At 42.7% G+C, this 13,600-nt stretch overlaps 1 protein-coding gene across 2 annotated transcripts; it reads left to right on the top strand.

Annotated features, from left to right (window-relative positions):
* Positions 1 to 7: 7 nt before the first annotated feature.
* s1pr4 (sphingosine-1-phosphate receptor 4) lies at positions 8 to 11,459 on the top strand. 2 transcript variants are annotated; one of them, XM_061825362.1, is made up of 3 exons: positions 8 to 50; positions 194 to 255; positions 9,896 to 11,459. In XM_061825362.1, the coding sequence occupies exons 1-3, from the start codon at positions 23 to 25 to the stop codon at positions 11,240 to 11,242; spliced, it is 1,437 nt and encodes a 478-aa protein (XP_061681346.1). In that variant the 5' UTR covers positions 8 to 22; the 3' UTR covers positions 11,243 to 11,459. The 2 variants fall into 2 exon arrangements, with proteins under 2 accessions (XP_061681346.1, XP_061681347.1); XM_061825363.1 differs by lacking the exons at positions 8 to 50; positions 194 to 255 and adding an exon at positions 8,861 to 8,881.
* The last annotated feature ends 2,141 nt before the right edge of the window (positions 11,460 to 13,600 follow it).

Below are 13,600 nucleotides of genomic sequence, written 5' to 3' on the forward strand. Positions count from 1 at the left end.
TAAATACGTGAGGCAACAAGGAATGAATAAATTATGTGTTCTACACAAAGGTATGACAGAGAATTCTTTATTATAAAGACTTAAAGACTTTAAGAGGAAAAAAAAAATCGACTTACATTTTTAACTGCAGAGGGGGGTAACCAGTAAGACCTCTTTTCTGTAACTGTCTTGCTATCCCGTTATTTTACTGAAGCCTCGACTGGAAAAAGAAGGGCAGCCACGTGTGAACGCACTTCTCCAAGACCGGCCATACAGGTAGAATGACCGGCGAGAACGCAGCCATCTTTTTGGGATATGATCCAGAGACGTAGTAGTGGATCGGTAGACCTCTGAGAATGTCTTACTCAAGCCGCCATTACACACTGATTACCAATCACCCGTTGCCATACATCTTGAACCCACCCACTTACAAAGTCTTTGTAGGCTTGTAGAGACTTTTAAGCCTGTAGTTAATCAAGGGTAAATGCAGCCCTATGGGGGCACAAACCAGTGCAATCTGTAGGCCGGTCCCAAGCCCGGATAAATGCAGAGGGTTGCGTCAGGAAGGGCATCCGGCGTAAAAACTGTGCCAAACAAATATGAGCGTTCATCTAAAGAATCCCATACCGGATCGGTCGTGGCCCGGGTTAACAACGCCCGCCCCCGGCACTGCTAACCTGCAGGGCGTCGGTGGAAATTCAGCTACTGTGGGTTGAAGACAAAGAAGAGGAGGAAACCGGATCCAGCGTCAGAAGAAAAAGAGGAATGCACAGAGCCTACAACTGAGTGTAGGGACTTTGAATGTTGGGACTATGACAGGAAAAGCACAGGAGTTGGTTGACATGATGATTAGGAGAAAGGTTGATATTCTGTGCATCCAAGAGAGCAGGTGGAAAGGTAGTAAGGCTAGAAGTAGAGGTAGAGGTGGCAAAGGCTAAACAAGAGGCATATGAAGACATGTACACCAGGTTGGACATGAAAGAAGGAGAAAAGGATCTCTACAGGTTGGCCAGACAGAGGGATAGAGATGGGAAGGATGTGCAGCAGGTAAGGGTGATTAAGGATAGAGATGGAAATGTGTTGACTGGTGCCGGTAGTGTACTAAATAGATGGAAAGAATACTTTGAGAAGTTGATGAATGAAGAAAATGAGAGAGAAGGAAGAGTTGAAGAGGCAAGAGTGAAGGACCAGGAAGTGGAAATGATTACTAAGGGGGAAGTCAGAAAGGCACTACAAAGGATGAAAAATGGAAAGGCAGTTGGTCTGATGACATACCGGTAGAGGTATGGAAGCAATTTGGAGAGATGGCTGTGGAGTTTTTGACCAACTTATTCAACAGAATACTAGCGGGCGAAAAGATGCCTGAAGAATGGAGGAAAAGTGTTCTAGTTCCCATTTTTAAGAACAAAGGGGATGTTCAGAGCTGTGGGAACTATAGAGGAATAAAGTTGATGAGCCACACAATGAAGTTATGGGAAAGAGTAGTGGAGGCTAGACTCAGGACAGAAGTAAGTATCTGCGAGCAACAGTATGGTTTCATGCCTAGAAAGAGTACCACAGATGCATTATTTCCCTTGAGGATGCTCGTGGAAAAGTACAGAGAAGGTCAGAAGGAGCTACATTGTGTCTTTGTGGATCTAGAGAAAGCCTATGACAGAGTACCAAGAGAGGAACTGTGGTACTGCATGCGTAAGTCTGGTGTGGCAGAGAAGTATGTTAAAATAGTACAGGACATGTATGATGGTAGCAGAACAATGGTGAGGTGTGCCTTAGGTGTGACAGAGGAATTTAAGGTGGAGGTGGGACTGCATCAGGGATCAGCTCTGAGCCCCTTCCTGTTTGCAGTGGTAATGGATAGGCTGACAGATGAGGTTAGACTGGAATCCCCTTGGACCATGATGTTCGCAGATGATATTGTCATATGCAGTGAAAGCAGGGAGCATGCAGAGGAACAATTGGAAAGATGGAGACATGCACTGGAAAGGAGAGGAATGAAGATTAGCCGAAGTAAAACAGAATATATGTGCGTGAATGAGAAAAGTAGAGGGGGAAGAGTGAGGCTACAGGGAGAAGAGATAGCGAGGGTGGATGACTTCAAATACTTGGGGTCAACAATACAGAGCAATGGAGAGTGTGGTCAGGAAGTGAAGAAACGGGTCCAAGCAGGTTGGAACAGCTGGCGAAAGGTGTCTGGTGTGTTATGTGACAGAAGAGTGTCTGCTAGGATGAAGGGCAAAGTTTACAAAACAGTGGTGAGGCCGGCCATGATGTACGGATTAGAGACGGTGGCACTGAAGAAACAACAGGAAGCTGAACTGGAGGTGGCAGAAATGAAGATGTTGAGGTTCTCGCTCGGAGTGACCAGGTTGGATAGGATTAGAAATGAGCTCATTCGAGGGACGGCCAAAGCTGGATGTTTTGGAGACAAGATTCGAGAGAGCAGACTTCGATGGTTTGGACATGTTCAGAGGCGAGAGAGTGAGTATATTGGTAGAAGGATGCTGAGGATGGCGCTCCCAGGCAAAAGAGCGAGAGGAAGACCAAAGAGAAGGTTTATGGATGTGGTGAGGGAAGACATGAGGGCAGTTGGGGTTAGAGAGGAAGATGCAGGAGATAGGCTAAGATGGCAAAAGATGACACGCTGTGGCGACCCCTAACGGGACAAGCCGAAAGGAAAAGAAGAAAAAGAAGAAGAAGAAGAAGTTAATCAAGGGTATATGCGTTCACAGAATTCACGAGATAATTAATGATATCAGATATGTAATGTCAGGGTAGCCTTCCACATTGTCACTCCAGTCGCTTGCTTGAAATTCATATGGATCTTTGCCGCCAATGTCCTTCAATTTCTCCAAGTATCTGGCTCTGCTTAAAGTGTCAAACGTGCTTTTGTCCACTACGTTTGCATTTGCTTTAAACGACATCATAACTTTTACACCAAACGGAAAATTTCACGATAGAAAAAGCTACACCATTCACCCATGTTCTCTGAAGTCTAAGACACACAGTATGGCATCCATCGCAAGGCATGATGGGTAACCGGAAACCTATCCATTGTAGCCGGTTGAATTCCAGACAGCGAATTGTAGCCAGTTGAATTGTTAACATTGAAAGGTTACATTGAAATACAACTAAAGAAAATGTGATCACTTTACATTTCAAATTCAAATCCTGTTTTCTGTGGCATTTCAAATTCAAATCCTATTTCACTTTACGTTTCAAATTCAAATCCTGGTGGCACTAATCTACTTCCATACGTGATATAGTGCGTACTTTGTTGTCACTAGTAACAGTTCATTGTGCTAGTCGAACGATTTTGTGTTTTTGCACTACTAGTGCCCCTTTTGGCCTACTCAGATGTCATTATTTCCTTTTATTTTTAATTTTTTTTTGTCCTGTTCAGCTGTGAGCTCGAGCAGAATGAAGAATCTGCATTCCTTTTCTGCCGGAACAGTTTTACTGTGTCACAGTGGAGTTTTTAGGCATACTCTGTGATTTTTTTAATATTTTAATTGAAGTTTATTGAGAGTCAGAGTCAGTCAGTCAAACAGGACAGAATTCGTCCAGGGGGGAAAGAGATATAGACAAAACAATGCGGCAATCGTAAACAGAACGAGAAAAGTAAATCATTACATGTCTGGATGTTGCATGAGACTATAGCCCTACACCCTGTGAGGGAAGGATGTGACAAGATAGGACAGGACAAGGACAGGAGAAGAAGCATGTGGACAAGGGTCGCGAACCTGATGTTTCAATAGCGATGTGTTGAAGCGACATGTTGGTGGGGGTCCAAGATTTGGTTCAACTTTTAGATGAAGATGAAGTGCGTGATAGCTGATGATGACTCTGGTGATTCTAATTTGCCTGTAGGTGTAGATGATTTTTTTGGGGGGAGGGAGGGCAAGGGGAGTTTGTCCTGTTGGGCTGTTTGTTCAACCAGAATGGGGGATCTATACCCCCTTTATGTCGCAACATGTACTTCACTGTCACAGTGGTGTTTTTTAAGTTTCCCCTGTGGTTTCTTCTGACACACAAGCAATTTGCGTATTCATGAATTATTTGTTGCAATAAGTGAGTTTGTGAAAGACTCCCAGGGGTGTGAGGCTACAGACAAATGCAAGTGAATTGACAATTTTACATGCACAAAGGCTGATAAACGTGTCCTATAATTGCTGTGCCCACATCATAGGGGCTGGGGACCCCACCCAATCAATCAAGGCCAGGATTGGAGAGGTAACATCCCACGCCGAGTGACCCAGGTTGGACTCCTGGCTCCCTCGAGGCGCCCCAGCAACTGGCCACATGGTGGGGGCCCGAAGGGACCCAATGCCGCCCCCCTAGCCACACTGCCCTTATGTTCCCTGTGATTGGCTGGCAACCAGTTTAGAGCGTATCCCATGTTGTACCCAAAGTCAGATGGTATTGGCACCAGCACACCTGCGATGGTAGAGAGAATAAATGATATGGAAAATGGATGCATGGATGAAACGGGATGCACAAAAAAGCCTTTAAGACCCCATGCCAGAAATTCAACTGGAAGTCCCTGATTTTGGTACAAAGCCACCATTTTGGAACAATTAACTAGGATCACAGATGGGAATTCACCCAAATGAGCGACAATCAGTTGGCATCCTTGACAGATGGACAATGATAATTCTTTTTTGTTCACCACTCTAAAATCTAATGTTGGTAGTGCAACATCATGATCATTTGGCTGATTTTACGTGAATATGAGAGTTATTGCTAGGTTCAGCTTGAATATATTTTCTATGTTTTTATCGATGGTACAGTGGAGCAACTAGTTAGAGCATTGGGCTCACACTTCTGAAGACAGGGGTTCAAATCTCGCCCCCACCTGTGTAGAGCTTGCATGCTTTCCCTGTGCCTGTGTGGGTTTTCTCCGGGCACTCTGGTTTCCTCCCACATCCCATAAACATGCATTCGTTGAAGACTCCAAGTTGCCCCTCACTGTGATTGTGGGTGTGATTGGTTGTTTGTCTCTATGTGCCCTGCGATTGGCTGGCAGTCAGTTCAGGGTGTGCCATGCCTCCTGCCCAAAGTTGGCTTGGATGGACTCCGGCACGCTCTCAACCCTTTTAAGGATAATCGGCTCAGAAAATGCATGGATGGAAAACATTACTACCTCTAGTGGTCATTTCATGAAGCTACACATTTTTTCTTTTTCAGGCAATACATTGTAATGCTACGTTCTGGCCACCGGATGTAGACTTGTTCACACAAATTGACAAGATCACGGCTACATGTCACGTGTAAGCCAGTTTCTTGGATTGGCTGCTTTAACTTTACAGTATTAAAACTTGCACGAACATCACAAATTTGAAGGTGTGTAGGTTTCACGTAAACCTTATGCTGAGATACCGCAGAGTAGTCAAATTATTCCATAGTTTCCAGAAGAGATTAACCCACCACTATTTTCTCAAGTTTGAATGGACCAGTTTCATGGAGCAATAATAATGAGTTTTAACCCTGTGTATCGTACCAAAGACATGTTTGCACATTCCTCAACCTTAAATGAATGGTTGGCACGTGTAAGACACACTTAAAGTTTACACCACTTTTGTGGTTAAAGTGCTATTTGAAGTTATACATTCTGAACGAGGGCGTTTTCAACCGTCAACAGGGTGTTGTTCGCGTCTTGCGCCGCAGTTGCTCGTTTCTTTTCCTAATTCCATTTAGCAACCACAAAGCAGCACTCCTCTGACATTTAGAGTGCTTTCAATCTCATTGTAATTTTTCACTTAGCTTACACTTATTAGACATGTTGTGAACAGAATTTAAGAAGGGCCCATCAAAATAATGATGCTCATGTTTGCTTTGTGGTTGGGATGGTTGTACTGCACTGCATCAAAATGTATACTACAGTTCTCAGTGTCATGCAATGCAGTTTCCAGACACAATTGCAAAAGACAAGCAAAATAGTAGTTTCTCCGCCAACATAAAATGTAAGGCTGTACCTGATAATGTGCTACTCAAGTGTATTCAGCTGTGTCTTTTTCTAAATCTAAAAAAGGAGAACTTATCTAAAATAAAAAAATAATAATCTAAAATGAGGTACTTGTGTTTCATGGTAGAGGCCCATGAATGTCATGCCTCATTAGCCCCAAATGTAGGTCAAATAGGTGTGTCACTCATTTTGCATGAGTCATTTCTCTCTTTTTGTGAACTCTTCTTCTTCTATAGAAAAAAGAGGGTAAAACACTAAAAAACAGAATGATTCACTGTACAGTGCAGTTCTAGGTCCTATTTAGAGTTAACGCTTGTATCTGATGTACCATGTACATTACAACCGGCACATACAGTTCTGCTCGTGATTATTGGGACACCTTCATTTTTTCCATAAACTTCAGAAATAAATGGAAATAATCAAAATTGGAGGTATAAAGTCTTTTTTTTTCAATTTAGATATTGTCACCTGAAAGAAAAACAAACACAAATAATGAAAACAGCATGTAGTGCAATATCTAATATTTGGTTGCACACCCTAGGGCAGCGATGACATCCTCCAAATGTTTTTCTTGCATCCATCTATAAGCTTTTAGCACAGCTCAGGTGTCATTTTCTCCCAGTCTTCCTTTCCAATAATCTTTACAGTATGTAACACAAATATCAAATACTACATAGCATTTAGTTGGCCTAGGTTGACTTTCCACCACATTTATTTAAATGAAGGTGACCTCCATAATACTCCTCTTTCTGCCATTGACAATTATTGTGCTTATTTACTGGTTGGCACATCTCTAACTATATGCATATTTAGACCATATTAATTTTTCTGTGCTTTGTCTGTGTTTAGGAGCAGGTGTTTTTTAAAATGTCTTTATTTGTGTTTTTTGGTCAGATGCAGGTGTTTATCCCAAACCGTGTATTTTGATGATGTCCAGTTTGGTATCTTGCCGTATGTTGTACCTGCATCGGCAGATCAGATTTTTTCACCACATTTGAAAGAAGATGGCACGGATGGATGCCACACACACACACACACACACACACACACACACACACACACACACACACACACACACACACTTGCAAGCATGAACCCATATGCACATCCGTGTGTGCACGCACACGTCCACTCATAGCAAGCTTTTTTTTTTTTCAAAATATATCACTGGCCCATTGGTCCCAATCTAAGCAAACTGCAAAGACCAAACAAAGAAACAAACAAGTAAACAAATAAACGGACAGCCATATAAACTAAATTACCAACTAAATAACTAATTAACTAAAATAAATAAATCTACAATTCACACATTTTTGGGAGGTCTAGATTCTTCAACAAAATGTAATATCTTCTTTGAGAAACTAGTACTGTACAATACAATTCATTGTAATAATCAAGTACATATAGAGTACAAATGGTTCAAATGTATGTTTCACAATTCTGAAGTTGTGCTTCACATTGTCCCGTGTGGAGTTGACATGTTCTCCCTGTGATTGCATGGGTTTCCTCTAGTTACACCGGCTACCTCGAGTTCCCGAAACATTCATGTTAGTTTCATCCATCCATCCATTTTGTTTGCCGCTTCTCCCCATGAGGGTGACGGGGCGTGCTGGAGCATATCCCACCTGTTAAGGGACAGGAGGGAGGGTATACCCTGAACTGGTTGCGAGCCAATTGCAGGGCACTTAGAGACCAACAGCCGCACTCACAATCACACCTAGGGGCAATTTAGGGTGTCCAATTAATGTTGCATGTTTTTGGGATGTGGGAGGAAACCAGAGGAAACCCACGCAGGCATGGGGAGAACATGCAAACTCCACACAGGCCGCCAGTTTCATTGAAAACTAAAAAGTATACAAGAGTAAATCATCATGCTGCCTGGCATTAGTTGGTGAGCAGGGGGTTAGCCAGGATTGGCCACAGCTCACCCACAAAAAAGTGATGGAACGATGGAACTAGTTTACCAAAGGGCCACAAAAAAAAAAGACTACATTGTTGCTCTTTGTAGGAATACACTTGTTTTGTAATGTCAAACAATGATTTGTGAGGATAGATGTCATGAAAATATTTTAAATCCATCATGTTAATGGTTTCATCTTATTTTGATACTCTCAAAAAATTACCTTGAAGCACTTTATGAGCTGCGCAATTGCACTGCAGAAATACTAATACAGTCTCGAGTTGAAGATGTGAAAATGAGAAAGGTGGCTTTAACTGTAGATTCTGTGTGATCTGAATGTGTGGTCGATTGTCGTTTCTGACACTTTGTCACAGTCAACTCTGCAATGCATGGCTCAAGAGTAAGAAGTTCATAATACCCCTGTGGTGAAACTAGCACCACAGATGTAATGACGACTTAAAATCAACAGGGTGGGGCACTTTGTCCATCTAATGGAGGCTTCTTGTTTTTTTTTTCTGTTAAGTTCTGAGAAATATTGGGGAAGAAAAGCATTCTCGTGTGATGCCTGAGATTTTGCCTCTGTGCCACACTCTCGTAAGTGCAAATAGGAGTCTTGCTACATACATGCAAAAGCTTTGAGTCATATGGCTTGACCAGAAATAAAAAATACATTTTTTATTGGGCAACTTGGGTGATATTACTTGATGTGCAGTCACGGTAAAAATCGCAGTGGGAACTCATGTTAGTCACAATGCATCACAAAAAAAACAAAACAAAACAAAAAAAAAAACAGTGCATAGAAATTACAGTTAAAAGATGCCAGGGAGATAAAATGATTACAATTCACTTTTCAGCATCTTCACGATGTGTTGCAAGAAATGTGACAACATGATGGCAATCTGTGTTGCATCTCACACACGTGTGATGGGTGTAAACTTTCTTGGGTTACTTCCCCATCAAAAATGGGCTGCAGAAATCAGTATAGTCAGCAACAAGTGCGTCTTTTCATGTGCTTAGCATCACCACCAGAACCGGCCACAGTAAGTAGTCACTGCACACTATTCATTTTGTTTTGGATTGGGAATTGTGATTCATTGTTAATAGCACAACATGTACTGTTTTATTTCATTCAGATTAAAAACATTTTGATTTATGAAATTATACATTATTATATTAATGGTGATACACATAATTTTCTTCTTGTGTCTGGGATCAATCATCACATTTGGTGACCACATAAAAATACAGTAATGAGAAATTGATTTTGGATTACACAAGCAAATTTCTGTGAGGAAAGATCATATTTATTCTAAATAGTTGATTCTGCACAGAGTTTGTTCCTACTGACACTTTGTACTTGCACGCAACTTGCTTTAGAAGAAATAGTTCAAGTGCATCCTGCTGTGATTTAAATATCCTCTGCATCTGCTTCTGAGCCATGCTGTGTTCACCACATGAGGGAAGCTTTAAAATGGTTCCAGTTCAATTGGTAAAGCACCAGTGAGGAAGTAAATGGCATCTTCGACCCCCGCAAAAACTCTTGGAGTTCATAGTACTGCATTTTAAGTAGCTGTTGAATAATCTTTTTAATGACCATAAAAGTAGTGGTGGTATCGGGGACATACCGCGCCTCAAAATAGGCACATCTTCACCAAAAATAGTCTGCTTTTAATTTACTTAGGTGATTATTTTTTTTGTATAAATTCAGGTATTCTTTAACACTGTAAGTGAAAGTCAACTGTACTTGCCAAAACTGAATTCATCTGTATCAGTCAAAGTATGAAATTTTCATATACTCATTACAGTGCAGTATGAACAGGTCGACAGTACTTAAACTTCTCCAAATGTATTGTACACTTTGACCAAATATGTCCCATCAAGCATGCTCAACAATATTTACATTTAGTATGACTCTGACAGTAGTGTATTAAAAGTCAACTGCAATCATATTTCCGGACTATTTTTTAGTTGGAAATAACCATACCATTATCATCTTATTGTATTGCTTTTCGTCTTTTGTGCATTGATGTTTTTTCTCTTCTTTGTCTCATCAGGAGTCTGTTGTCCAGTGGTTTGAGTGGGATGATAGCCTGTCTTGTCAGGAGTTTTGGATTCCCAGCTCACCCCAACGAGGTTCTGATTCTCATCCTTCCAGTTCAAGAGCAGCAATGGATCATCTCTCCTCCCTCACATCCTCATCCTCCTGCCCACACTTGTATCATTTACTCGCTTTCCCCACCAACACCTCCCTTGCAAACATCTCCGGGATCAGCCACGTGATCCTGCGGCATTACAACCACACGGGTCGTCTGAAGAACAGGACCGTCTCAAGCTCTCAGAACCACATCAGCGCCTCCGTGGTCTTCTTCCTCTTTGTCAGCATTCTCATCATCCTGGAGAATTCCCTGGTGCTGGTGGCTGTTGTTTCCCACATTCGCTGCAGTCGGCGTTGGGTTTACGTGTGCATCGCCAACATCACCCTCAGTGACATCCTGACTGGTGCAGCCTACCTGCTCAACATCTGCATGTCTGGTAGTCAGACTTTCCAGTTGACGCCTGTGCTTTGGCTTTTCCGTGAGGGCATGCTGTTTGTTGCCCTAGCTGCATCCGTTTTTAGTTTATTGCTAATTGCCGTGGAGCGTTACATGACAATAATTAAGGCACTGCCTCAGAAGTCAACCAGAAGCAGCTATCATAGGATTTATGGCCTGGTGGCTCTCTGCTGGGTTTTAGCGCTGGTGATTGGTTTCCTTCCCCTGTTAGGCTGGAACTGTGTATGCAGCCTGGATGAATGCTCCACCCTCCTCCCTCTCTACTCCAAGACCTACATCTTGTTCTCGCTGATCATCTTCATCCTCATTCTTTTGGCTATAGGTGCCATCTACGGTGCCATCTACAGCCACGTGCATAAGAGTGCACAACCGGGCCTCCAGCGGTGTCGCAAACGCTCCCTCGCTTTGCTGAAAACAGTCATTACCATCGTGGGGGTCTTCATGCTCTGCTGGGGGCCGCTGTTCCTGCTGCTGCTGGTGGACTTCTTCTGCAAATCCCGCCAGTGCACACCGCTCTTCAACGCAGATTTCTTCATCTCCTTGGCTGTCCTCAACTCAGGCCTCAACCCTATCATACACACACTAGGCAGCAGTGAGATGAGGAGAGCCATGACGCAGCTCCTGTGTCGCTGCTGCCCGAAAGCCATCTTGTGTCGCCCTGACGCACTGGCCTCCAAGGAAACCAGCAGCACATCAGAGAGCAGGCAGGACAGCCTGAGGAACAGTTTTAACAAGGTCAGGAACACGAGTGTCACCTCCCCGCCCCCAAACCCCAAAAAGGGCCACAAAGTGTCAAAGAAATGTAGGTTGAGTTCTACTACCAGCTGCCTTTCAGTTTCGAGTGGTTAGACCACAATGTGTACCCCTCCTATACAAACAGGACCTGAGAAGGGTGCTACACAGAACTGTTTCCTCAGACTTGATTTGCCTTCAGGTAAACATTAACTAAAACAAGGAAGAAAAAAACCCCACCAATTAGGTACATTTTACACAAGTAAAAATGTATATTAGAGGAGGAAATTACATTTTTTTACACATTTTTTTTACATGTTGTACTGTCTTGTAATGTTGATGCATTTTATGCTCTGTAGCATTAAATGCTAATGGTGTTTTTGTTTTAATGTTAATAAACATTCCATGTGATATTCAATATGGCACTTTTTCTATTTTTCTGAAGCTGGTTTTGTCATTGAAACCTTGACAGGCTCCATAAGACTCAAAATGATTCACGAATGTAATATCCTGTTAACTTCAGTTTGACAAAGTCAGGTTTTAAATAATCCCATGAAGGTGTCTCTGTTCACCTCAATCTCAACAGCTCAATGTCAGTCAAAACAGAACTTATTGCCTGTTCTTTCATGAGAGCTCATTTGATTGCACAGGTAATGTATATCTAAAGCTTTGGCCTTTCAGTGGACCACAGACCTCTACTTAGGCAAAAAAAACAAAAAAACAAAAACACACATAAAGTGTTTGATTAAAAGTTAAGACATGTTGCATGATTTTACGGCCATGCTACCCTGAGAACGCCCGATCTCGTCAGATCACAGAAGCTAATAGCCCCGTCACACCATGACGTTCTGGTCAGTGTTCTATAGCGTTTGAGGAAAATGTTGGTCGTCGCCCATGGTCGTTGGGATAGCGCCAGAAGAGCGTTGTTTGAACGCTAGTGAACGTCAATGATCGCTGGGAATCGGCGGAGAACACCGGTCCGGAAAAAAAAAAGTTTTGAACATGCACAAAAGTTCTCACCGAGACCAGCGTTCATCAACGTTTAATTTTAAACGCTGCAGAACGTTCAAGAACGTTCGTGGAACGTTTTACTAAGGTTCGCCGAGCGTTGCACGCGTTTGCCTATCGTTAGTCAGTTGTAACTCGAGCTTTACTTGGTTGTTACTTAATCGTTTGCTTTGCAGTGAACGACTCACTGGCGACCTGTCAATGACCACTGAACAATCCCCTAGCGCACACAGCGTGTAACTAAAGGCAAACGAACGTCCTTTGGCGTCCATCATTCGTGCGTTTCCCGAACGTCCATGCATATGGGTATATAAACCGATGCTTTGCATTCTTACTTGCAGCGCTAGTTGCTGAAGTCCGCACCCCACCTTTTTTTCGTCTAGGCGGCATGTTGCTGACTGTTCAAACTCACGAGAACAACTGAAGTTAGTATGAAATTTCCAACGTTTTCGTTCCCGTTCCACTGTAAAAATTACACACCAGCAAAACGCTATTCTGTCGTTATTCACCCGTTTAGTCACACGCTCAACACGCTCGTCCAACATTGACAAATCGCTCATGGTGCGCCAGTGACACGTTAGTACACGCTAATGGTTTTTAGGGGTATCTTATTTGGTCGCTGTTACACGCTTCTCGTGCGTTAGACACACGTTCGTCATGCGTTAGACACACGTTAATCACACGCCAGATGTGTCATCCTCATTTGAGAATGCTGAAAAATAGAACGATTGAAATGTTCAGAAAACGTTGACCAGAACGTCATGGTGTGACGGGGCCATAAGCGGGTTTGTCCCTGGTTAGTACTTGGATGGGAGACCACCTGGGAATACCAGAATGCAGAGAGTTTGTGTCAGGAAGGGCATCCGGCGTAAAACTGTGGATAACACGCTGTGGCCACCCCTAACGGGACAGGCGAGAAGGAGAAGAAGAAGACGTGTTGCATGAAACTGTTCCGGTCCTCTCCTGTAGGTAGCAGTATTTTGCATTACACGATAGGTGCCAACCATTTTTTTAATTGCACCTCAGTCTGTTGGATCTGATAGGTGTATTGTCATACTTGGCCGCCCATGAAAAAATACACATAAAAACATAGACATATACGGATATTACTGCCACACCAAAAAAAAAAAAAGGTGGCGTTTCAATTAATTATGTGAATCGTTTCACATATCAAACATTACACAGAATTATGTGAAACGTTACCAGCAAAAGACTTCCGGTTTGGGTGGGTGGAGACCTTTTACTATCCTATATATCTACCCAGATCTTCAATAACACTCCTTCATCTTTACTAAAAAAATATTTAAGATTGAAAAAGAAGATGCAGGTTCATCGGGCTTCTCCAAATTGGCTCTGCCAGGGACCTGACCGGAAGTGATTGCTTCGAAACAGTGTTTCTGCAGGATGGATAGTTTGGCTTATTTAAAAGGTTTGATCCGTAGACATACAGCATAGACATAAAAACAG

This window comes from Syngnathoides biaculeatus, chromosome 7, assembly GCF_019802595.1.
Source record: "Syngnathoides biaculeatus isolate LvHL_M chromosome 7, ASM1980259v1, whole genome shotgun sequence".
Taxonomy (NCBI): domain Eukaryota; kingdom Metazoa; phylum Chordata; class Actinopteri; order Syngnathiformes; family Syngnathidae; genus Syngnathoides; species Syngnathoides biaculeatus.

Excerpts from the sequence above, each read along its gene's own strand:
- s1pr4 (XM_061825362.1), top strand. The coding sequence starts at position 23 with ATGAATAAATTATGTGTTCTACACAAAG. Across the intron at positions 51-193 it reads ATTATGTGTTCTACACAAAG|CCTCGACTGGAAAAAGAAGG; the intron begins GTATGACAGAGA and ends ATTTTACTGAAG. Across the intron at positions 256-9,895 it reads CTCCAAGACCGGCCATACAG|GAGTCTGTTGTCCAGTGGTT; the intron begins GTAGAATGACCG and ends TTGTCTCATCAG.